At 37.9% G+C, this 25627-nt stretch overlaps 1 protein-coding gene across 32 annotated transcripts in view; it reads left to right on the top strand.

The window, feature by feature from the left end:
• Window positions 1-25627, top strand: part of SLMAP (sarcolemma associated protein) — a 176633-nt gene that overhangs the window by 90370 nt on the left and 60636 nt on the right. For 11 of the 32 annotated variants that reach the window (XM_032755504.2, XM_032153917.3, XM_032755495.2 and 8 more), the window contains exons 4-12: window positions 1368-1404; window positions 4064-4126; window positions 11995-12090; window positions 12350-12421; window positions 14961-15101; window positions 16209-16346; window positions 19136-19304; window positions 19397-19447; window positions 19833-19883. In XM_032755504.2, coding sequence (XP_032611395.1) covers window positions 1368-1404; window positions 4064-4126; window positions 11995-12090; window positions 12350-12421; window positions 14961-15101; window positions 16209-16346; window positions 19136-19304; window positions 19397-19447; window positions 19833-19883 — 818 coding nt within the window. The remainder of the gene's footprint in view (window positions 1-1367; window positions 1405-4063; window positions 4127-11994; window positions 12091-12349; window positions 12422-14960; window positions 15102-16208; window positions 16347-19135; window positions 19305-19396; window positions 19448-19832; window positions 19884-25627) is intronic. The other 21 variants (XM_032755511.2, XM_032755512.2, XM_032153930.3 and 18 more) reach the window with 3 other exon arrangements.

The raw sequence follows: 25627 nt of genomic DNA, 5'->3' as shown, positions 1-25627 counted from the left end.
GTATGATTATCTCCCCCCCACTTTTTTTTTTGAGATGGAGTCTTGCTCTGTTGCCCAGGCTGGGGTGCAATGGCATGATCTCGGCTCACTGCAACCTCTGCCTCCCAGGTTCAAGCAATTCTCCCACCTCAGCCTCCCAAGTAGCTGGGACTACAGGCACATGCCACCACACCTGGCTGATTTTTGTATTTTTGGTAGAGATGACGTTTCACTGTGTTGGCCAGGCTGGTCTTGAACTCCTGACCTCGTAATCCGCCCACCTCGGCCTCCCAAAGTCCTGGGATTACAGGTGTGAGCCACCATGCCTGACTCGATTATCTCATTTTATGCATGAGGAAGCTGAGACCTATATTGATTAGGCAATTTGCCTTTTAACTGGTGGGTAGAGCTAGATTTTGGACCCAGTGTACTTTCTGAGCTGCTATACTACCCTTTTGTCAGCAGTAGTTATCAGGCCAACAGGGCAACTAGTACCAATTAATGCCGTCTATTTAATGTTTTGTTTTAAAGTATTATGCTGAGTTCAGTTTCATACATACATCTAAGTTTTCAGTTAGTTTCTGAGGTGGCTGGATAGAGAAGAGGAATAGTAGTGTTTTGATTAAAGTTGTTCTTCACTGGAACAAGTTTCCAAATTATAACCTTGCTTTCCAGACTTTGCTTAAGACTTTCTGTATAGGAATGTTTAATTTTAAAAGAACATAATTTACATATTTCAAAATTGAAAATGGATTTTTTTTTTTTTTTGAGACAGAGTCTCACTTGGTCACCCAGGCTGGAGTGCAGTGGCACAATCTTGGCTCACTGCAACCTCCGCCTCCTGAGTTCAAGCGATTCTTATGCTTCAGCCTCCCGAGGAGCTAGGACTAAAGGTGTGTGCCACCACGCCCAGCTAATTTTTTTATATTTTTAGTAGAGACAGGGTTTCATCATGTTGACCAGGCTGGTCTTGAACTCCAGACCTCAGGTGATCCTCCTGCTTCAGCCTCCCGAAGTGCTGGGATTACAGGCATGAGCCAACATGCCTAGCCGAAAATGGATAAAGAGTACTCCTTTTCTGTATAGAAATTCTTATAATCAAGTAATTCATCATATCCCTCAAAAAGTAGTGGCTCCTCAAAGAGCATTAATACATTTTGGATTTGGAATTTGTTTTTAGAAATATATTGATGTGTACAAGGTAGGTTTACATATTTTTGTTTTCTAAGAATTTTGTACATTTATGAAGGATTGAAAAATAGTTCACTTTTTTTAATTACATGAAGGCAAATGTATAAACTTTGTGGTGTAAGATATTCTGGTGCTCTCATACTCTGTTTCCTCTATTGTCCGGATATTAGATAAAACGTCTAAATTTTACTTTTCAGTGTCATCCATGCACCATTACCAAGTCCTGTTGACAAAGTAAGTTGCTAATGATTATTTTTTCCAAACTGACTCAGCTATGTTGCTTTGAAAATGTTTGTTTTTAATATGCTTTACCTAGAAATTTATTTCTCTTTTGTAACAAAATATGTAGAATGCGTATAGCTATGTAGTTATTGTAATCTTCTGATCTTCAATATCTGGAAAATCTAAGATGGATGTTTCTTCAGAAAAAGCCTTTGTTATCTCAGTTAAATTATTCACTGTGTAAACTAGGAGTACCTGTTTTGTGTCTAGTCAGGGATAAGGAGTATTCGCTGTTACTTTTTATTCTGAGATACAAGTCTGTCTAGAAATTTGTTAAAGTTTCTACCTAAATAGTTCACTCAACAGTTACCAATACAGGGAGGTAATACAGAAAAACAGGCTTACAAAAATTGTTTTTTTATTTTCTTTGAAGGTTACTTTTTACCTGATCTGATCAGAAACTTTGCAATAATTGCTTGCTAGAAAGCATTTTTCTTTTGTTCAGAAATAATGGTAGGTTTCATTGCTAATTAGCCCCCCAAAATACATCTTTTGACATTAATGTGAGAGTCTAGTTTTCTTAGTGCAGTAACTAAACTAGTGGAAAAAATATTTTACATTTTTCTTCCATTTGAATGAAGAATAAAAGCCTGCTTGAAACTGAAGTTCTCTGTTAGATTCCTTTTTTAGAAGTAAAAGTGGTTAATCATCAACTTCTGCAATATCGAGAATTATTCAGAAGTAAATAATGGTCCTGCTAATTTAGAACTAAATTTAAAAAATAATGCCAACTCTCTGCTGTCTAGTCAGCATATTAATTAAAGTATACTTCCCAAGCTTAATAAGGACTGGTGCTATAACATCATTAATAAGCTAACACATAGGGGTAAATATTACAGCAACCCAGTAGTCCTTCCTTCTTCTCCTCCTCCTCCTGCTCCTCCTCTTCTTCTTTTCTTTCTTCTTTCCTCCTCCTTTTCTTCCTTCTTGTTTTTTTCTTCTCCTTCTCCTCCTCCTCCTTCTCCTTCTCCTCCTCCTCGTCTTACTCCGTCTTCTCCTCCTTCTCCTCCTTCTCTCCCTTCTTCTGCCCCTTCTCCTGTTTCTTCCTTTTTCTTTCCTCTTTCTTCCTCCTTCTGCCTTCTTTCTTTTTCCTTCTTATTCTTTCCTCCTTCTTCTTCCTTCTTTTTTCTTCTTCGTCCTTCTTTCTTCTTACTCGTTTTTTTCTTCTTCCTCCCTCCTCCTACTTCTTCCTTCTTTCTCCTTCTTCCTTCCTTCTCTTTTTCCTCCCTCCTTCTCCTTCTTTTTCTTCCTCTTCCTGCTCTCTCCTCTTCCTCCTTCCTCCTCCCCCTCTTCTTTTTCTTCTTCCTCTTCCTTTTCTTCCTCCTCCTCCTTCCTTCTTCTTTTTCCTCTTCCTTCCTTCTTCTTCCTTCTTTCTTCCTTCTTTCTTCCTCCTCCTACTCCTTTTTTTTTTCTTTGAGACAGTTTCACTCATGTTGCCCAGGCTGGAGTGCAATGGTGCAATCTCAGTTTACCGCAACCTCTGCCTTCGAGGTTCGAGCGATTCTTCTGCCCCAGCCTCCCGAGTAGCTGGGATTACAGGCATGTGCCACCATGCCCTGCTAATTTTACGTTTTTAGTAGAGACGGGGTTTCTCCATGTCGATCAGGCTGGTCTTGAACTCCTGACGTCAGATGATCTGGCTGCCTCAGCCTCCCAAAGTGCTGGGATTACAGGTGTGAGCCACCGTGCCTCCTGGCCCTTCTTCTTCTTCTTCTTTTCTTTTCTTTTTTGAGATGGAGTCTTGCTCTGTCATCCAGGCTGAAGTGCAGTAGCATGACATGGCTATTTTTTGTATTTTTAGTAGAGACGGGGTTTCACCATGTTGGCCAGACTGGTCTCTCGAACTCCTGGCCTCAGGTGATCTACCCCCTCGGCCTTCCAAAGTGCTGGGATTACAGGCATGAGCCACTATGCCCGGCCCTTTTTTGTTTTTCTTTTTTTTTTTGTATTTTTAGTAGAGATGGGGTTTCACCGTGGTCTCGATCTCCTGACCTCGTGATCCGCCCGCCTCGGCCTCCCAAAGTGCTGGGATTACAAGCGTGAGCCACCGCGCCCGGCCTGTTTTTCTTTTTAATAATGCCATGGTTCTATATTCTACAGCCTTGAAAAAACCCTTATATAAGATATTCCTTATAATACTCTTGAGTTCTAGTTTGACTATGACTTACAGTGTTTAAACACCATTACTTCCCATCTGTTTTCTTAAAACCTACCTATGGATTTAAAGAAACATTGCCTCAGGCCACTGGACAAAGTGTTGTATTTCATGTCCCTGCCCTCCCTATACCACATAAAAATACGATTTTGAAGATGGCTACTTTTAAATGAATGAGGCTTGTTAAAATATTAAAGAACTATTTAATGATGAATTTTAAAGGGAAAATATGTGGATCTATTGATTTAGGAGGTTTTATTTCTGGATTAAGAAAAGGCTATATTTCCGTCAGAAAAGAAAAAAAATTAAAAGGCTATATTGCCTTTGTGCTATAAATTTGTGATTTTAATAACAGTTATTTTGCATATTTAAGTAAGTAGACATTTCAAGGAATTGGTTTGTCTTTAATGTTCTTTATGAAGTGTTTTCTGTTGATATTGTGTCATTTGTTTCTAGGTTGCTGCTAACACTCCAAGTATGTACTCTCAGGAACTGTTCCAGCTTTCTCAGTATCTACAGGTAAAAGTAAATCTTGAGACTTCTTAAAAGCAGAATTTCTTTTAAAGTTTTAAAAGTTCTTAAAAGCAGAATTAGGGCCAGGCATGGTGGCTGATGCCTGTAATCCCAGGACTTTGGGAGGCCTAGGCAGAAGGATTCTTTGAGGCCAAGAGTTTGAGACCAACCTGGGCAATAAAGTGAGACCCCTTTAATTAAAAAAAATTTTTTTTAATTAACTAGGTGTGATGTTGTGCATCCGTAGTCCCAGCTACTTGGGAGGTAGAGGTGAGAGGATTACTTGAGCCCAGGGGGTCGAGGCTGCAGTGAACTTTGATGGCACCACTGCACTCCATCCTAGGCAACAGAGCAAGACCCTGTCTCAAGAAAAGAAGGGCAGAATTAAACAACTTACATTTTATTTCGCAAATTCACAAATATAGGATTAAAAAATGGCTGGATGCAAATACAAAAGAAATACTATCTTTTCAAAAAAGAACAAAGGATTACAAGTAGATCTTATGAAGAAAGATAAAAGAGTCAACATTAAATCTAGAGAAAAGCCTTTGTACAAGAGGAATTTTTTTGTTCAAGTATGAGGAGGTTCCAAAACAGTTTTTTAAAATCTGTTTTTAAATTTTTTTAGAGACAGGGTCTCGCTCTGTCTCTCAGGCTGAAGTGCAGTGGCATGATCAGAACTCACTACAGCCTCGAACTCCTGGGCTCAAGTCTTTTTCCTGCCTCAACCTCTCAAAGCACTGGGATTATAGGTATGAGCCACCATGCCGAGCCCCAAAACAATTATTTATCCATAGATGATTTTTTGTTTTGTTTTGTTTTATTTTATTCTATTCTATTTTATTTTTGAGATGGAGTCTCACTCTGTAGCCCAAGCTGGAGTGCAATGGTACAACCTCAGCTCACTACAACCTCTGCCTCCTGAGCCCAAGCGATTCTCCTGCCTCAGCCTCCTGAGTGGCTGGGACTACAGGCATCCACCACCCATACCTGGCTAATTTTTTGTATTTTAGTAGAGATGGGGTTTTACCATGTTGCCCAGGGTGGTCTCAAACTCCTGAGCTCAGGCAATACACCTACCTCAGCCTCCCAAAGTGTTGGGATTACAGGCATGAGCCATGGCACCTGGCCCATAGATGACTTTTAAATAAAAAATAACTGGGAGAGATTTTGATTGCTTAATAATATTAATAGCAAGTAATTATATAGCACTTATTATATGCCAAGCTTCATTCTAGCACTTTACCTATATTATTTAATTCTCACAACAGTCTTACAAGGTGCATATTTTATCCCTATTTTTACAGATAGAGTAACTGAGAGGCAGGAAGATTTAATCATTTATACAGTATCACATATCAAGTATATGGTAGAGCTGGGATTTGAACCTGGACAGCCAGACCTCAGATTTTCTGCTTTGTGTAATCACTGTGCTGTGCTGCTGGATTCACAGAATAATTTCTTGGTGTAGAGCAGATACTTCTTCAAGTTAATGCCATATTTAAAGAACCGTATAAATCTTTAAAAAGCAAACAAGTGTTTTGGGTTTTTTTTTTTTTTTCTGGTTTTTGTGGGTTTGGGCTACATTATGTTTCTTATTCTGGTGAGGGAGCATGGTTAAAGAAAACCCTGGATCAGGAGATTAGAGACTGAGGTATTTTTTTGTTTTTTTGTTTTTTGTTTTGAAACGGACTTTTACTCTTGTCACCCATGCTGGAGTGCACTGGCACAATCTAGGCTCATTGCAACCTCCACCTTCCGGGTTCAAGTAGTTCTCCTGCCCCAGTCTCCCGAGTAGCTGGAATTAAAGGCATGTGCCACCACACCTGGCTAATTTTTTGTATTTTTAGTAGAGTAGAGTACATTTTTAGGTTTCACCACGTTGGCCAGGCTGGTCTTAAACTCCTGACCTCAAGTGATCCACCCACCTTGGCCTCCCAAAGTGCTGGGATTACAGGTGTGAGCCACCACACCGGGCAAGATTGAGGTTTTTATCTTAGTTCTGCTACTCAACCCACTTTTGTGACCTCGAGTGAGTCATTTTATGTGGGTAGGCTTTCAGTTGTCTTTTGTTTCAAGTAATAGAACCAAACCTGTGATCCTGGGTCCCTATATTCTTTTTTTTTTGAGATGGAGTCTTGCTCTGTCGCCCAGGCTGGAGTGCAGTGGCGTGATCTCAGCTCACTGCAACCTCCACCTACCGGGTTCAAGCAATTCTCCTGCCTCAGCCTCCTGAGTAGCTGGGACTACTGGCACGTGCCACCACGCCTGGCTAATTTTTTGTATTTTTAGTAGAGAGGAGGTTTCACCATGTTAGCCAGGATGGTCTCCAATCTCCTGACCTTGTTATCCGCCTGCCTTGGCCTCCCAAAGTGCTGGGATTGCAGGCCTGAGCCACCACACCCGGCCCCCTACATTCTTTTATAGGAATCAATCAGTGAGAACAGTTCCATCTTAGTTAAGAATGTACACATCTATGAAAATGAACAGAAAATTATCAATGTATTAATCAGATCTTCCACCAGGCATAATGTATGCACAGAAAAACATTATGCATTTGGATTTTAATAGAGTATTTAAGAGTATTCTAAGCCAAAATTCCCTTGATTTAATCTTTGGCTTTATTCTGACCTACTGGAAAAGTTGTTTAACCCTTTTGTGCCTCATTTTCCTCATCTGTGAAATGGATATAGTAATAGCACTTAACTTCACAGAATTGTGAAGAATAAACAAAATTAATATATGTAAAGCACTTAGAACAGTTCCTGGCACATAGAATGTATGCCATAAATGTTAGTAGTTTACCATTCAATAGGAAGTCACATTAATTAAGCTGCTTATTTTTAGAGGTGGAAGAAAACTTTGAGATTAATGTAGTTTAAACCTCGTTTTTCGTATGAGAAATGTGGGGCTCATACAGGTTAAATTATTTGCCCAGGCTTGTATACTACTGTTACTAGTCATCGTGGATAGCAAATCTCACTCCCTCACTCTCTCACTCTTTCCAACCTTCTTGTTCTGTGAATATTCCTAGTGTTCTAATCCTCTGCTATTCCTTTTCTAGCTGTTTGAGATAAAATTATACCAGTCTTTTCTGTATACATTCTTATTGAACTGCTAAAGTTCTAATGTAAATTGTGAACATTTTAAATAAAAACTAGAATATATGCATTTTATACCTTAGAACTAACTAAAAGACCATTCCTGGACATATTAGATTTCTGTTAGGATATAGTTCATGGAGTTAAACTCTAAATGGAATTGAATTAAAAAGGTGAAATTACACCATCTAGTGGAAGTAGATTCTAAAGATATGGTTGGTTGATGGCTTTGTTTTTCAGTAAAACTTTTTGCAGCATCTGAGTAATTTCCTGGATGTTAAGAATGTTTTAGGAACTTAAACTTGGCAAATAGTCTCTTAAGTGAAGCTGTGTTTTAATATGGATTCTGAGGTGTATGGCTTTTTATTAGATTCTTTAGCCTATAGCTTTATTATAACCTGTAGCTTATATTAAAATGTAGTACCTCTAAGTAGACAAAATTTTCCATAGTCATTATTTATCAAAGATGTGGAGAGCAATAAATTCATGCTTTAAACCTCAAGTACTATGTTTGAAGTGTATACTTCTCTGTTGAGGTGTCTCAGAGGCATTAGGGTCGGAAGTGTTCCTCTGGATAATGACAGGAATAGAACAAGGTGAAGAAGGTATGCCAAAACCACAACTAAGTGCTGTGAGCATTTCACCTTGATTCCGAGTGAAGGAGACCCGCTTAACAGCTATTAACTGTTAACAAGCCACCTAGAGTTTAGACTTTGTACACCAATGTCTTTCTCTGTAAAATATATCTTTGGGCCGGACATGGTGGCTATGCCTGTAATCCCAGCACTTTGGGAGGCTGAGGTGGGTGGATCACCTGAGGTCAGGAGTTTGAGACCAGCCTGACTGACATGGAGAAACCCCCATCTCTGCTAAAAATACAAAATCAGCTGGGCGTGGTGGCACATGCCTGTAATCCCAGCTACTTGGGAGGCTGAGGCAGGAGAATCACTTGGACCCGGGAGGCAGAGGCTGCGGTGAGCCAAGATCATGCCACTGCACTCCAGCCTGGACAATAAGAGTGAAATTCTGTCTCAAAAAAAAATATATATATATATTTACATATAATATATATGTTATACATATAATATAATATATAATATATATTATACGTATATTATATACGTATAATATATAATTATACGTATAATATATAATATATATGTATCTTTGGATATATATATCTTTGGAGCTGCCAAATAGTTATTTAATTCTCCCATTATAAGTCCCTTAATTACATTGAATCAATGTTCAGTGGACTCTTACCTATTTTGGTATATTAATTGCTGCTAAGTGTTACATAGTCAGAGAGAATCAGAACACCTGAAAATGCAATAGGCTGTGCGAGTGAAGCAATCTCTCTTTTTAAATGTATATATTGGCGGGGCACTGTGGCTCTTGCCTGTAATCCCAACACTCTGGGAGGCCGAGGCAGGCAGATCACTTGAGACCAGGAGTTCAAGACCAGCCTGGCGAACATGGAGAAAGCTCATCTCCACAAAAAATACAAAAATTATCTGGGCATGGTGGTGTGCACCTGTAGTCCCAGCTGCTCAGAAGGCTGAGGCATGAGAATTGCTTGAACCCGGGAGGTGGAGGTTGCAGTGAGCCAAGATCATGCCACTGCACTCCAACCTGGGCTGCAGAATGAGACTGTCTCAGAAATAAAATAAAACAAAAATGTATACGTTTATATAAATAACATTTTTAAAAGGAAAAATTAAAAGCTGTTTCTATTTTAGATATCATACTTGTGCAATTAAGCCATTATAAAGTATTTCTGCTGATGACCAGATTATCTTGGCTTCAGTTGGAATGAGTTTGTTCTGAGATGTATATATTTCACATATATTCACATATATGTGTATGTGGTTGTATATATACACATGTATACATATATATACTATCATGCATCGCTTAACAGGCATATGATCTCATTAGGTGATTTTGTCATTGTGCGAACATTATACATTGTACTTATATAACCTAGATGGCGTAACCTATTACACACCTATACACACAGTATAGCCTATTGCTCCTAGGCTACAAATCCATACAGCATGTTATTGTACTGCATACTGAAGGCAGTTGTAACACAATAGTATTCGTGTTTAGAAACATACCTAAACATAGAAAAGGTACAGTAAAAATACAGTATAAAAGATAGAAAAAGGCTGGAGGCAGTGTAATCCCAGCACTTTGGGCGACCGAGGCAGGAGGAACACTTGAGGCTAGAAGTTTGAGACCAGCCTGGTCAACATGGCAAAACCCTGTCTCTACTAAAAATACAAAAATTAGCTGGGCATGGTGGCACATGCCTGTAGTCCCAGCTACTCGGGAGGCTGAGGTACCAGAATTGCTTGAACCCGGGAGGCAGAGGTTGCAGTAAGCTGAGATCACACCACTGCACTCCAGCCTGGATGACAGAGCAAGGCTCTGTCTCAAAAAAGAAAAGAAAAGAAAAAGATAGAAAATGATATACCTGTACAAGGCACTTACCATGCATAAAGCTTGCAGGACTGGAAGCTGCTCTGGGTGAGTCATTAAGTGAGTGGTAAGTGAATGTGAAGGCCTGTGACATTACTGTACACTACTGTAGACTTTATAAACACTATACACTTAGGCTGCTTTAAATATATATTTAAAAAGTTTTGGGGGCAGGCATGGTGGCTCATTCCTGAAATCCCAGCACTTTGGATGGCTAAGGTGGGAGGATCTTTGAAACCAGGAGTTCAAGACCATCCTGAGTAACATAAGAAGGCCCCATCTGTTAAAAAAAAAAAAAAAAAAAAAAAATTTTAAATAAAAATATTAGGTGGGGGTTTGGTGCGGGGACTCACACCTGTGATCCCAGCACTTTGGGAGGCCGAGGCAGGCGGATCACTTGAGGTCAGGAGTTCGAGACCAGCCTGTCCAACATGGTAAAACGCCATCTCTACTAAAAATACAAAAATGAGCCAGGCATGCTGGTGCTGCCTGTCATCCCAGCTACTCAGGAGGCAGAGGTGAGAGAATCGCTTGAACCCAAGAGGCGGAGGTTGCAGTGAGCCAAGATTGCGCCATTGCACTCCAGCCTGGGCGACAGGGCGAGACTTCGTCTCAGAAAAAAAAAAAAAAATTAACTGGACATGGTGGTGTGTGTCTGCCTCCTAGCTATTTGGGGGGCTGAGGCAGGAGGATCATAAGCTCAGGAGTCTGAGATTACAGTGAGCCATCACTTAGTGACATCATCATGCAACAGCACTCCAGCCTGGGTGACAGAGCTAGACTCTTGTCTCAAAAAAAGAAAAAAAGGTTCTTCTTTCTTCATTAATAAGCTAACCTTAGCTTACTGTAACTTTTTTACTTTATAAACTTATAAGTTTTAAAACCTTTTTGACTCTTGTATTCACACTTAGCTTAAAACACACATAGTACAGCTGTTCAAAAATATTTTGTTTCTATTCTTAATTTATAAGCTTTTTATTATTAAAAATTTTTTAAACTTGCTTTTACTTTTTAAACTTTTTTGTTAAAAATGAAGACATAAGCACACACATTAGCCTAGGCCTACACAGTATCAAGATCATCATTATCACTATTTTCCACCTCCACATCATATCCCACTGAAAGGTCTTCAGGGGCAGTAACATGCACGGAGCTGTCATCTCCTGTGATAACAGTACCTTCTTCTGGATACCTCCTAAAGGACCTCTCTGAAGGTATTTTACAGTTAACCTTTTTTTCTTTTTAATAAGCAGAAGGAATATACTCTATAATTAACAATAAAAAGTATAGTACATGCATAAACTAATAAAGTCATATAATACTATTATGTACTATACATAATTATATGTGCTATACTTTTGTGTAACTGGCAGCACAATAGGTTTGTTTACACCAACATCTCAAACACGTGAGTAATGCCCCCTTGTGTTACAATGTTAGGATGGCTATGATGTCACTAAGCGATAGAAATTTTTCAGCTTCATTATAATTTTGGGGGACTACTGTGTGTATGCAGTCTATAGTTGACTGAAATGTTTTGTGGTGCATGACTGTATATATGTGTATGTGTGTATAGGTATATGTCTGCATACACACAGTGTGTGTGTGTGTGTGTGTGTGTGTGTATAAAATGCAAACCTGAAACATTTGTTAGCTTTTTCTATTATATGTTTTTAAAAACTTGGTCTTCCAAATTATGAATAAAAAGAAAACAAAAACAGGTTACTTGTTTTCTGTTATGGGAGAAGTTGCAGTTAGAGAACCTCTAATAGCAGTACTTTCAGCCCAACAAATGAGACTAAAATGATGTGGCCGATATACATAGAGTAGCCATTTCCTATCTACAGGGAATATGTTCCATGACCCCCAGTAGATGCCTGAAATCACAGATAGTACCAAACTCTGTATCTACTATGTTTTTTCCTATATATACACATACCTATGATAAAGTTTAACTTATAAATTAAGCATAGTAAGAAATTAACAATAATAATAAAATAGAACAATTACAACAGTATACTGTTATGTAAATAAAAGTTATGTGAATGTCAACATTCTGTCTCTCTCAAAATATCTTGTACTGCGCTATAACTGAAACTGTGGAAAGGGAAACCGGAGATAAGCGGGGACTGCTGTATGTTTTACAAAGTACTATCAAGTTTCACATACTTTAAAATACATCAAGTGGGATGTAATATGAAAACATTTTAGAATGTGCTGAAAATTGATCACTCCTCAAAAGAATCATGATGAGCTTATTAGAATCTCTTTTGTGATTTGTAATACTAGGAGGCCTTACATCGGGAACAAATGTTGGAACAGAAGTTAGCCACGCTTCAGCGGCTACTAGCCATTACCCAAGAGGCTTCAGATACCAGTTGGCAGGTATTCCAGTTGTTTTATATTTAAGAAACATTTAAACATAGTTTAATATTCCATGCATGTTAAATAAACTAAACTGTAGCAAACAAAGACAAAGTTATTTCCTAACTAATGAACAAGTTGTTGAAAATTTAACATTTTACAGAGGATGCTGGTCAGTTTTATGCTTTTATATCTTTTGTTGTCAGTAGCAACCTTTTTTTATATACATGTGACTTTATAATTACTCGGGTTTTACTTATATTTAATTTTTCTTCAATAGGCTTTAATAGATGAAGATAGACTCTTATCACGGTTAGAAGTTATGGGAAACCAATTACAGGCATGCTCCAAAGTAGGTATTAACTTCAAATGTGTAAAATGAAATGCATAGTTTTTTATGTAACATCATTTCTTTGACTATCATTTTGAGTATATGCTAAAAACTTCATACATTTCCACAATTCTTTTAAATCTTTTGTCTTGAGAAATGTCAGACATCCATGTAAATAAAAATAATTATGTAATGAATACCCATGTACAAGTCAGTCTTTTTTCTATTACAGTTAATATTTCTTGAAAAAACTGGGTCATTTGTCCTCTAGAATTTCCCTCAGTCTGCATTGTTATTTAAACATTTTTTAGCTCCCCCTCCCACTCCATAAATTAGTAGTTCCATCTAGAGATTTGATGTGATTTAGGTTCAGTTTTTCTTTTTGTCAACAACACTTTATGGATGGTATTGTGTTCTTCCACCAAGGGACAACATAATGTCTAGTTGTTTTTCTTTTTGAGATTTTATCAATCATTGATGATCCCAGCGTAGATCCATTATTTCATTAAGGTTACAAAAATAAGGCTGGGCGCAGTGGCTCACTCCTGTAATCCCAGCACTTTGGGAGGATGAGGCAGGCGAATCACCTGAGCTCGAGAGCTCAAGACCAGCCCGACCAACATGGAGAAATCCCATCACTACTAAAAATACAAAATTAGCCGAGCATGGTGGCACATGCCTATAATCCCAGCTACTCAGGAGGCTGAGGCAGGAGAATCCCTTGAACCCAAGAGGCAGAGGTTGCAGCGAGCCAAGATCCTGCCATTGCAATGTAGCCTGGGCAACAGGAGTGAAACTCTGTCTCAACAACAACAACAACAACAACAACAACAAAGTTACAAAAATAATGATGTAATTCTGTTATTCCTTCACTTATTTAGCTGGGTTACTTCTATAAAGAGAAGTTTCCTTCCAGACACAGTGGCTCATGCCTGTAATCCCAGCACTTTGGGAGGCCGAGGCAGGCGGATCACTTGAGGTCAGGAGTTCAAGACCAGCGTGGCCAACATGGCGAAACCCCGTCTCTACTAAAAATACAAAAATTAGCTGGACATGATGGCATGTACCTGTAATCCCAGCTACTCAAGAGGCTGAGACAGGAGAATTGCTTAAACCTGGTGGGGGTGGAGGTTGCAGTGAGCCAAGATCGCGCCTCTGAACTCCAGCCTGGGCGACAGAGCGGGACTGTCTCAAAAAAAAAAAAAGGCGGGGGCAGTTTAAGACCAGTATGGGCAACATGGCAAAACCCAGTATCTACCAAAAATTAAAGATTTGCTTAGCATGGTGGTACATAACCTGTAGTCCTAGCTACACAGGAGGCTTAGGTGGAAGGATCACTTGAGCCCAGAAGTTTGTGATTACAGTGAGTTATGATCGCAGAACTGCACTCCAGCCTTGGTGACAAAGAGAGACCCTGTCTCTAAAAAAACGAAAAAAGGAAAAAACAATGGCCATTGTTTTTTGTAACTTTGGCATCAAAAACCAAATACCACATGTTCTCATTTATAAGTGGAAGCTAAGCTATAGGTATGTAAAGGCATACAGAGTGGTATAATGGACGTTGGAGACTCAGAAGTTGGGAAAGTGAGAGGGGAGTGAGGGATGAAAAACTCCCTATTGAATACCATATACACTACTCAGGTGATGAGTGCACTAAAATCCCAGACATCACCACTATGTAATTCATCCATGTAACCAAAAACCACTTGTATCTCTAAAACTATTGGAATAAAAAAATTTAAATAACCCTGAGGTATGTTTTCTACGGGGAAAGCAAGATAAGTGATTTTTCTCCCCTTATTAGATTTCAGAATAATGAATTGGTGGTTTTTCATCTACCAAAGACTGGCCATGAAGTGTTTTCTCCCTCCACTTAGATTTAAACATATTTGATGTATTTAAATCTGGTGCAGTTGTTTTTCTTGTTTTAGAGACAGGGTCTTGCTATGTTGCCCAGGCTGGTCTTGAACTCCTGGGCTCATGCAGTCCTCCCATCTTGGCCTCCCAAAGTGCCGCGGCCAGCCTATTTTTCTTATTGATGCTCAAATTATCCCATCTTTGGTCTGTGTAAATGTCTTCAGATTGATAGCTTCATGCTGTCATTTTAGACAAGATGTTTCAGGCTCATTTTGTACTTTTCCTGCCCCAGACATGAAGTCTGCTTTTCCCCCATGGTACTCTTATTCCTTTTGTTTTAACCATTGTTTTAGAATGCTTGGTGCCTTTGAAGGTAACTGATTATTTTTGCCTACAAATGTAAATATGGTGGCTTGCAGAAAATATGACAAATATAAAAGTAATTAATTTTGTATATTTTAGAGAAATCTCAATTGCTTATAACTTTTTTTCTATAGGAGGTGGAAATTAATATGTTTGTGAAGGCATAATTTACTTATGCAACTTTTAAATACATCTTTAGTTAATACAGGGCCAGAATCATTTATGTTTGGAGATACCTTAATATACAATTTAAAGTATATCATAATGTGTTAATTTTTTTCAAACAATAAATGCTTTTAAAAAATAACTTGTCTATAATTATAAATATCTTTTATTCTAGAATCAAACAGAAGATAGTTTACGAAAGGAACTTATAGCATTACAAGAGGATAAACATAACTATGAGACAACAGCCAAAGAGTCCCTGAGGCGGGTTCTTCAGGAGAAAATTGAAGTGGTTAGAAAACTTTCAGAAGTTGAGGTATTTCAATTAAAAAAAAATACTAAATAGTATTATGAGTGTTTAAAAAAATCTCAAGCATTCCAGGATACTTTAAACTTGGGTATTATTATATAGTTAGGAAATATTTTCTGTCTGTCAGGTAGGAAGGAACAGTTATGCTGCTTTCATTGACAGGAATTCTCCATGTGAGTTTTGGTACTTATGCTCCCTAGTCAATGGCTGAGGAAGTAAAAGCGTAACCAGGGAATCTTATTGTTTGCATTCTGCTTAGGATTCACCCTCCATATAGCAGACCATGATATGTGCTGGGGAATTGATTTCCTGTCACTTGGTTTTGCTTTGCTTCTATTTGAGGGGGGTCAGTGTGAGGCTAAGAGTCTACACTACTTGTTCTTTTTAAATTCACTCCACAGAGAGGAAAACTAGCTGTGTCATATATTTAGGAAGTTCAAAGGTGAAATCATCTCCAAAGTCCTTTCTAGGTCTTTGAGGAGCAATCAAAATGCAATTTTTATTGCTTTGGGGAAAAAAATTCTAATTCATAATATAGATCATTTCTTTGAACCACAGCAAAATTACCACATAAATAATGTATTACTAGAATTAGTTAAAATGCTCTTCAGAAACTAAATGGTAAACATACCTTTCCTTACTACAGGTATAGTTTGTGTTGCTACCTCATCCCATAGTGCCTGATTCACTGTTGTGTGATTAATTTGATATATAAAGAAAGTTACTGTCTTTTAATTTTTAATTAAATTAATTGTTGGATATTATTAAGCTTGCTTTCAAGGATTGATAGGCTTAAAATATTTTCACAGCTAAAAGTCATACCCATTGGCCTTTCAAAAATAGTAATTATATAAAGGCAGCATCCTTTTCCTGCCCCTGCTCTCCCTCCACTTTTCTTTTTTTGTTGTTTTTGTTAATTCTTAGTTATGTTTTCTGTTTTAGCGTAAATTGAAATTCTTATGTTATTTAACTCAGCTTTATTTAAAGTCCAGGGCAGATGTTGATTTAGAATAGTCCATAGAATTATACTTTTTATAAATTTCATTTAGAAGGAATTCTAAATAACAAATATACACTTATTCTAATTAAATTGCCTGTAAACTTGAATCGCAGCGAAGTCTGAGTAATACTGAAGATGAATGTACCCATCTGAAAGAAATGAATGAAAGGACTCAGGAAGAATTAAGAGAATTAGCCAATAAATATAATGGAGCAGTTAATGAGATTAAAGATTTATCTGATAAATTAAAGGTATGTATTTACTCTGCCTGAAAGTATGTTAAGCTAATAATCCCTAACACACTGGATAGCTTAAGATTTTAGGTATTGCTTTAGCTGGGTATGGGGTGGCGGGCGCCTGTTATCCCAGCTTCTTGGGAGGCTGAGGTAGGAGAATTACTTGAACCCAGGAGACGGAGGTTGCAGGGAGCTGAGATCACATCACTGCACTCCAGCCTGGGCGACAGAGTGATACTCCATCTTAAAGGAAAAACAAACAAACAAAAAACAGTTTGGGCCGGGCGCAGTGGCTCACGCCTGTAATCCCAGCACTTCGGGAGGCCGAAGCGGGCAGATCACGAGGTCAAGAGATTGAGACCATCCTGGCCAACATGGTGAAACCCCATCTCTACTAAAAATATAAAAATTAGGCCGGGCGCAGTGGCTCACGCTTGTAATCCCAGCACTTTGGGGGGCCGAGGCGGGCGGATCACAAGGTCAGGAGATCGAGACCACGGTGAAACCCCGTCTCTACTAAAAATACAAAAAATTAGCCGGGCGTGGTGGCGGGCGCCTGTAGTCCCAGCTACTCAGAGAGGCTGAGGCAGGAGAATGGCGTGAACCCGGGAGGCGGAGCTTGCAGTGAGCCGAGATTGCGCCACTGCACTCCAGCCTGGGTGACAGAGCGAGACTCCGTCTCAAAAAAAAAAAAAAAAAAAAAAAAATATATATATATATATATAAATTAGCTGGGCTGGTGGTGGTGCGTGCCTGTAGTCCCAGCTCCTTGGGAGTCTAAGGCAGAAGAATCAATTGAACCCGGGAGGCAGAGGTTGCAGTGAGCCAAGATTGCACCACTGCACTCCAGCCTGGCGACAGAGCAAGACTTCATCTCACACAAAAAAAAAAAAAAAAAAAAAAAAAAAAAAATTCAGTTTGAAAACCATTGGTATAGATAGATATTTTGAATTGATTTGCATAGTCTCCTTGAATGTGTTAAATTATGCTGAAAGTATGAAAGTAGGATGTAGGTGGTACTACATATTAAATAAGATTTCTATAAAAAATTTAGGTATTGCTGAATAGTTATTGATGTAAAAATTTGATAATAGTTGAAATTTATAGTGAAAATAAGGTGTCTGTATTCCATTTAGCCCAACCTCCATTACTTTAGATAATTGAAAGCCTGTAAATGCTGACATAGTTCCTCTGGATGAATATGTAGTAAGTGCTTCACAATAGACATTTTTAAAATATATAACAGGAAATAGATGAGAATCAGCAAAACCCATGATATTCAGATGTTTTAAAACCTAAAACTGCTTATCATTAGGCCATCTAAAAGGCAGGGCCCAGCTATTTAGTGCTGTGCTGGAACAAGCCTAGAGAGAATCTGGGAATGATTTGCTCCATTTTAGCTTTCAGGGATGCTGTTAACTCTGCTTTAGCTGCCATTCCCTCTATCTATGAGACATCTAGGATAAGGACAGATCAGATCATAGGGTAATGATAGGGTAATGTCTAGTTGGTCCTTTAGAATCTTATAACTGAGAAAAAAAAATCTTATAACTGTTTGTGAAGATCCATCTTGATTTAATTCAAACCATGGATTGAGTGCCTAGAAGATATGTGTTTGTTAGAGAAGACCAGAGCATACCTCTGTTGGTTACCCTATGATAGTTTTCAAAGTTGGTCTTGTTAAAAGGAGATTGTCGTTGTCCATTTGTGTTGCTATAAAGGAATAGCTGAGCCTGGGTAATTTATAAAGATAAGAGGTTTATTTGGTTCACAGTTCTGCAGGCTGAAGCTTCAGGCTGCTTCCACTCATGGCAGAAGCCAAAGTGGAGCTGGCACGTGCTCCATGGTGAGAGAGGAAGCAAGAGAGAGGGTCTGGGAGAGGTGCCAGGCTCTTTTTAAGAACCAGCTTTCATAGGACTATTAGAGTGAGAATTCACTCATTACCATGAAGACAGCACCAAGCCATTCATGAGGGATCTGCTCCCATAACCCAAACACCTCTCATTAGACCCCATCTCCAACATTGAGGACCAAATTTCAACATTGAGGCTTGGGGGACGAACATCCAAACTATAGGCAGAAGTCTTTTTGAATAGTGATTGTACTGTCATCTCTTTACTAAATAATTTTGTTTAAAATTTCAGAATATTAACATGATAGAACTTAAAAATTGCAATGATAGTAATTTTAGGGAAAAATCTTACTTCCCTCTTTAAAAATATGATTTTTTTTTTCCATGTTGACCCTTTACCTCTGTGTGTACTGAGCCTACTTGCTTCCTCCAAGTTTCTCTCTCCTGGGTGTTATGGAGGAATAACCCAATGCAGATAATTTTTGACATCAAGCCTTTGTCGTTATCATCTTTAGTGGTTTAGAAATGTCAGGTTAGCTGGGCGCGGTGGCTCATGCCTGTAATCCCAGCACTTTGGGAGGCCAAGGTGGGCAGATCACCTGAGGTCAGGAGTTCGAGACCAGCCTGACCGACATGAAGAAACCCGGTCTCTACTACAAATACAAAATTAACTGTGTATGGTGGTGCATGCCTGTAATCCCAGCTACTTGGGAGGCTGAGGCAGGAGAATCGCTTGAACCCGGGAGGTGGAGGTTGTCTAGGCAACAAGAGTGAAACTCCGTCTCAAAAAAAAAAAAAAAAAAAGAAAGAAATGTCAGGTTTACAGATAATGTTCTGTAGAACATTTATACAGAACAAACTTTTCTTAGAAGTTTAAGTGAATAAAGGCATTCCTGGGGCTCTTAAAACAAAGTTAGGTTTGTTAAATAACTGATTTTTCCTATTTCTCTAGGTAGCAGAGGGAAAACAAGAGGAAATCCAACAGAAAGGACAGGCTGAGAAAAAAGAATTACAACATAAAATAGATGAAATGGAAGAAAAAGAACAGGAGCTCCAGGCAAAAATAGAAGCTTTGCAAGCTGATAATGATTTCACCAATGAAAGGCTAACAGCTTTACAAGGTAAGTAGCTAATCCAGAAATTGATTTTATTTTATTTTTTTTTCTTTTTATCTGTGAAATATCTTTTTTTTTTTTTGGACTTTTATTTACAGTACGGTTAGAACATCTTCAGGAGAAAACTCTTAAAGAATGCAGCAGCTTAGGTAGGTGTCATCCAAATTTCTTACTTAAACCTGAATTTTATCCTTAAACTTTTGACCTTGTTTACTGTCTCACATTGCATTTTTTAAGGGATGTTTTATGTATCAGGTATAAAGTATCTATATTCTTTTAGAAAATTTTCTTTAAAAATATGCTTGATTGCCACCAGTGGGCACCATTGTTTTCCTTGAGATGGGTGAAATTTCTGCATCTGAGATCTTCTACCTAGGGATATTTAAATAAGAAAAGTACATGAACAGCAGGATCCCTTTTAAAGTGTTCTATACAATCTTAATCTTAGGAATACAGAATGCCATGGTTACACTTGAGACCACATTTAAAGTAGTACTTCTTTGATCAGGCAATGATACACTGTCTTAATCCTAGGGATACAAGTTGATGACTTCTTACCTAAAATAAATGGGAGCACAGAAAAAGGTAGTGTAAAAAACTTAAATATATATATACTTTTTATGGTATCATTTTAGTATTTAAGCAGGATAAAGAGTTCAGGGTTTTAAGTGTTTGGAATGAAAAGCATGCTCTCACAGATCATTGAACCCCATCATTTAAAAATCAAGCTTTCCTTTATTTTGTAAGAGTTGATGCTATGATCAATTCTTAGATATCCCTTGTTATATGGAAATTTCAATTACTCAAATAAGAAAATTATAAAGTTCAACTTTAGCAATATATAATATAGCTCTTTTTCCCCACTGTGTTTTTCAAAGAGCTGTACTACCATTTTGTTTCATCAAGTTCTGCTTCCAGTGATACTTGACCCCCATTTAAAACGTTCGAGTTTATTTAACAGCTTATTGAGCCCTTGTACATGTCATAGAAACTACTTTGTTTATCCGTCTGTTTCATTGATCAGAGAGAACAGGGTCAGTTTTTTCTGCCATCAGAAAAATCTTTTATTAGTTGTTGGTTCTGTGACCCTTCTTTCTGGACAGCATGGGTTCTCTCTTGCCAAAAACATATAGCCACTATTGGTTTTCCTGTCACTACACTATTGGTTTTCCTGTCACTTTTTACCCAGTGACCTCTATTAGCCTTCAGTCTTGAAGATCCCTAGTCATTCTCCTTCTCTGCCCTTCCATCTAACATTAATTGAGCACCAGCTGTGTGCCAGACCCTGCGCTAGGTGCTTGGAGTACAGTAGAAATAAAACTCTTTTCTGTGTTTACCAATCTATGTGCCTTTCATCTCAGTTTTCTACAGAAGTTAGTGGAAGATATCAGAGTTGATACCCAGAACTTATTAAATATTTTTTCCTTAGCCAGGCATTGTGGTGTGCGCCTGTAGTCCCAACTACCTGGGAGGCTGAGGTGGGAGGGTCAGCCTAGCCCAGGAGGTTGAGGCTGCAGTGAGCCATAATTGTGCCACTGCACTCCAGCCTGGGTGACAGAGTGAGACCCTGTCTTTAAAAAAAAAAAAAGAAAGAAAAGAAAAAATATTTTTTCCATGTATCAGGGGATATCATAATAGTTCTTGGGCAGTAATCAAACTGGTAGAGTTAGGAGGTGGGTTTTTTGGCTGTTTTGGTTTGGCTTTGTTTGGTCAGTTTTTAATCAAGAGCTGGCAGTATAGGCTCAGGTAATTGTGTATATGTTAGCTGCAAGGTCAAAACCTTATATTCCATATGTAATGAATTTTGAAACTCTCAAGAAAAATGTTCATTAATCATTGCTGTTTGACTATTCTATGCATGTTTTGTAAAATGCATTGACTTTTTAATATTCCAATTTGATGGAATTTAAATTTGAGAATTTTTAAAGGTGTAGTTTATATTCATTGGGATCAAGCAGATCGCTTGAGCTCAGGAGTTTCAGACCAGCCTGACCATCATGGTGAAACTTTGTCTCTACAAAAAATACAAAAATTAGCCACTCATGGTGGCCACACACCTGTAATCCCAGCTACTCAGGAGGCTGAGGTGGGAGGATCACTTGAGCCCAGGAGGTCGAGGCTGCAGTGAACTGAGATCATGCCACTGCAGGCAATGGGAGTGAGACCCTGTCTCAAAAAAATAAATCATGTCCGGCGCAGTGGCTCACACCTGTAATCCCAGCACTTTGGGAGGCCAAGGCGGGTGGATCACTTGAGGTCAGTAGTTCAAGACCACCAAGGTCTGGACAACTTGGTGAAACCCTGTCTCTACAAAAAATACAAAAATTAGCTGGGCATGGTGGCACGCTACTGTAATCCCAGCTACTCGGGAGGCTGAGGCAGGAGAATCACTTGAACCCGGGAGGCAGAGGTTGCAATGAGCCCAGATCGTGCCACTGCACCCCAACCTGGGCAACAGAGTGAGACTCTTGTCTCAAAAAAAAAAAAAGTCAGTCATCACCCCTTGATTTTATATTTATTAATAATGTTAGTATTAACCCAAGCTGGGAACCTGCTATTCATTCCTTCAATTAAGAGAATCCTTTTATGTACATGGAAACATCTTTATACTATTTAGAGTTGTAAACTTACTGCTTCATTTTTTTCCAGTTCCAATTGATTCAGATGAAAATAATAGTAGACTGTTTTCATTTGTATTAATATAATTGTTAAAGACTTCTTGATTTTAAGAATAAATATTTTAGATACTTAAAGGTAACTCCTTGCTATAATTATTTTTTCCTTGTGTGCTTGCTTTTTTGGTGGTGATATATTGAGTGGTATGATAGTGACTAATAGAATATTTTAAAAGAAACTAAGTAATAAATTTCTGGATATACACGAAAACTTAGTTAAGAGTGGACTTTGGAGTAAGATGGGTCACTTAATTCCATTCCGAATCACTTGTAATATAATAATGAATCAATTATCAAGTATCCCAGTATTACCAATGTCCATACCCATATTATATAATTTTAACTAAATTACTCTTTAAATAGTAGAGAGAGAGCCAAGTATAGTTGTAAGAGAATATTTTTAAATATCTGAAGATGTTAAAATTAGTAATACTTTCAGTGAATCCCATTTTAAAAATTAAATATAATGTAGCTACTAAAAGCACAGGTTTTGTACTGTAAATTTTTTGTGTGTGTTATCTAATAAGCATAAGCTGAATGTATCTTAGAGAGTAAAGGACAGTGTTGTCCGAAATAAACATAAGGCTGGGTGTGATGGCTCACACCTATAATCCCAGCACTTTGGGAGGCCAAGGTGGAAGGATTGCTTGTGTCCAGGAGTTCAAGAAGACCAGCCTGAGCAACATAATGAGACCTCATCTCTATAAAAAAATAAAAAATTAGCTGGGCATAGTGGTGTGCACCTGTAGACCCAGCTCCTCAGGAGGCTAGATGGGAGAATCACTTGATCCCGGGAGGTCAAGGCTGCAGTGGATCGTGATCATACCACTGTACTCAGCCTGGGTGACAGAGTGAGACCCTGTCTCAAAAAAATAAAAAATAAACATAATGAGAGCCACATACATAGTTTTAATTTTCTGCTGGGCAGAGTAGCTTGCTCCTGTAATCCCAGTGAGGGAGGATTGTTTGAGCCCAGAAGCTCGAAACCAGCCTGGGCAACATAGTGAGACCCCATCTCTAAAAAGAAGAAAAAAAAATTTTTTTTAATTAGTGAGATGTGGTGGCATGTGCCTGTAATCCCAGCACTTTGGGAGGCTAAGCAGGGAAGACTGCTTGAGGCCATTAGTTTGAGACCACCCTGGTCAACATAGTGAGACCTCTGTCTCTACACAAAATTTAAAAATTAGCCAAGTGTGGTAGTACACACCTGTAGTCCTAGATAGTTGGGAGGCTGAGGAGGGAAGATCCCTTGAGCCCAGGAATTCAAGGTTGCAATGAACTATGATTGTGCCACTGTACTCCAGCCTGGACAGCACAGTAAGACCCTGTCTCTTAATTTAAAAAAATTCTGGCAGCCACATTGTATTAGGGTTCTCTAGAGGGATAGAACTAATAGAATATATATATAGATATAGATAGATAGATAGATAGATAGATAGATAGATAGATAGATAGATATAGATATAGATATATATCTATAGATATATGGGAGTTTATTAAGTATTAACTCACACAATCACAAGGTCCCACATAGGCCATCTGCAAGCTGAGGAGCAAGGAGAGCCAGTCTGAGTTCCAAAACTGAAGAACTTGGAGTCTGATGTTTGAGGACAGGAAGCATCCAGCACAAGAGAAACATGTAGGCTAGGAGGCTAGGCCAGTCTCTCTTTTCACATTTTTCTGCCTGCTTATATTCTAGCTGCACTGGCAGTTGATTAGGTTGTGCCCACCCAGATTAAGGGTAGGTCTGCCTTTCCCAGCCTACTGACTCAAATGTTAATCTCCTTTGGTAACACCCTCACAGACACACCCAGGATTAATACTTTGTATCCTTCAATCCATTCAAGTTGACACTCAGTATTAACCACCACACACATTAAAAATATAAAAAGCTGGGTGCAGTGGTACATGCTTGTTGTCCCAGTTACTTGGGAGGCTAAGGTAGGAGGATCCCTTGAGGCCAGGAGTTTGAGGTTGTAGTGCACTACAATCACGCCTGTGAATAACTACTGTACTTGATCCTAGACAACATAGCAAGATTCCATCTCTATTATATATCTATATAAAAAAAAAACAAATTCTAATGATATATTTTGCCTGTAGCATCCAAAATATTTCATTATTAATAAATATTAAAATGATTAATAAATTATTAATGAACTATTTCATATTACTGTTTTCTTACTAATTCATTGAAATCATCGTACCTTTGTTTTATGCTTAGGACATCTCAATTAGAGCTAGCCACATTTGAAGGGTTCAGTAACTACAGTAGCTAATGGCTACAGTATTAGATAACACAGGTATATAAATAAAAATCCATAGGAAACTCATTTATATAAATAAAATGTATTTTAAGTAGAGTGGTTCTTTATCTTTTTATATTAATATCAGATTTTATCTAAACCAGTTTAGTAAATATTTTAATGTAGAGTTCAGATAAAAGTGTGACTGTTAGCTTTGTAAGTAATGGTGAGATGCCCCTCTTTAATAAATATCTTAAGTTCTTTGATATTAGTCTGAAATATGTTTCAAATATGTTTTGTAAAGTCCTTTAGTTAAGTTAAAATATCATTCCAAATGAGTTTATATATATAACATGATGATGTAGTTTGAGTTTTTAAAGTGTTACCCTAGCTAAAATAGGATTTATGAAAAACAACTTTTTATCTTGGCAATTACTATTATACTGAGGGCTCTTGTTTTGCTTTTCCTGGATCCAGTTGTCAAATTCTTATTTATTAGATTTTTTTAAATTTCAAATTTCTGTTGCAGTTAGTATTTTTTTCTTTTTGAGGCTATATTGTATCTCTATATAGTATTCTAGATATGTAGTGCATTGGTCTCTCCGAAACACAATTTTTATCAACCTTTTTCCCCCATATTTTTGTCTTACACTGATGGTGATGATAGATGAGAGGCTCTGCACACCATGTAACTTACTAAAGCATAATGATAAATTTTAGTGTAGAATTAAAGAAGATAGCTAACAGGAAGGATGTAAAGAGAGGTAAGGCATGATCAAAACAGGTAGTGTCTGCCTCTCATGCAAAGTTGAGACGATTGAGGAGTAACGTGGCTTGAGGTGGAGGAGAGGGGAAGGAGGTTTTTATAGAGAGAGTGGTGCCAACTCATGTGTCCCCTTTGACAGATTCTAATGCTTTCACACTTTCCAAGTAGTCATTATGTCAGAATATGTTTTTAACATTTCAACTTCCAAAATTGATTTGTTCATTTTGAAAGATATAAATACACGTTAAAGGACATTATCCAGATTCAGAAGTAACTCTTTAAATCACAATAAAGATTATTGTAAGAAAAGGACTGAAACTTTTATTTAACCACTATGTTAGATTTTTATTGTCTCCATCCATTTCTTTAAATGAAAAATAAATTCTGTTTGACTTGAGCAAAACCATTTACCAAGCTCTTGCTTTGAAATGAATAGGCACTGATTTTGATCATTTGGGCAGAGATAAACAATTTAATGTTTTAATACTGTATGAGGTACAGATTAAGTAACTCAAAAGGGAAGATTATGAATATGTAAAACTTATTACATCAGTTTCTTAAAATTTTTATGGTATTACTTTATGATATTCTTAAAGTACCTTTTGCCTCTTAACTAAGATGAATAGCTTTGAAGAGGGAGTA

This window comes from Hylobates moloch, unplaced genomic scaffold (assembly GCF_009828535.3).
Source record: "Hylobates moloch isolate HMO894 unplaced genomic scaffold, HMol_V3 SCAFFOLD_5, whole genome shotgun sequence".
In the NCBI taxonomy this organism is placed as follows: domain Eukaryota; kingdom Metazoa; phylum Chordata; class Mammalia; order Primates; family Hylobatidae; genus Hylobates; species Hylobates moloch.
The sequence above is the reverse complement of the archived record's forward strand: the minus strand, read 5'-3'. Positions and strand labels throughout refer to the sequence as shown.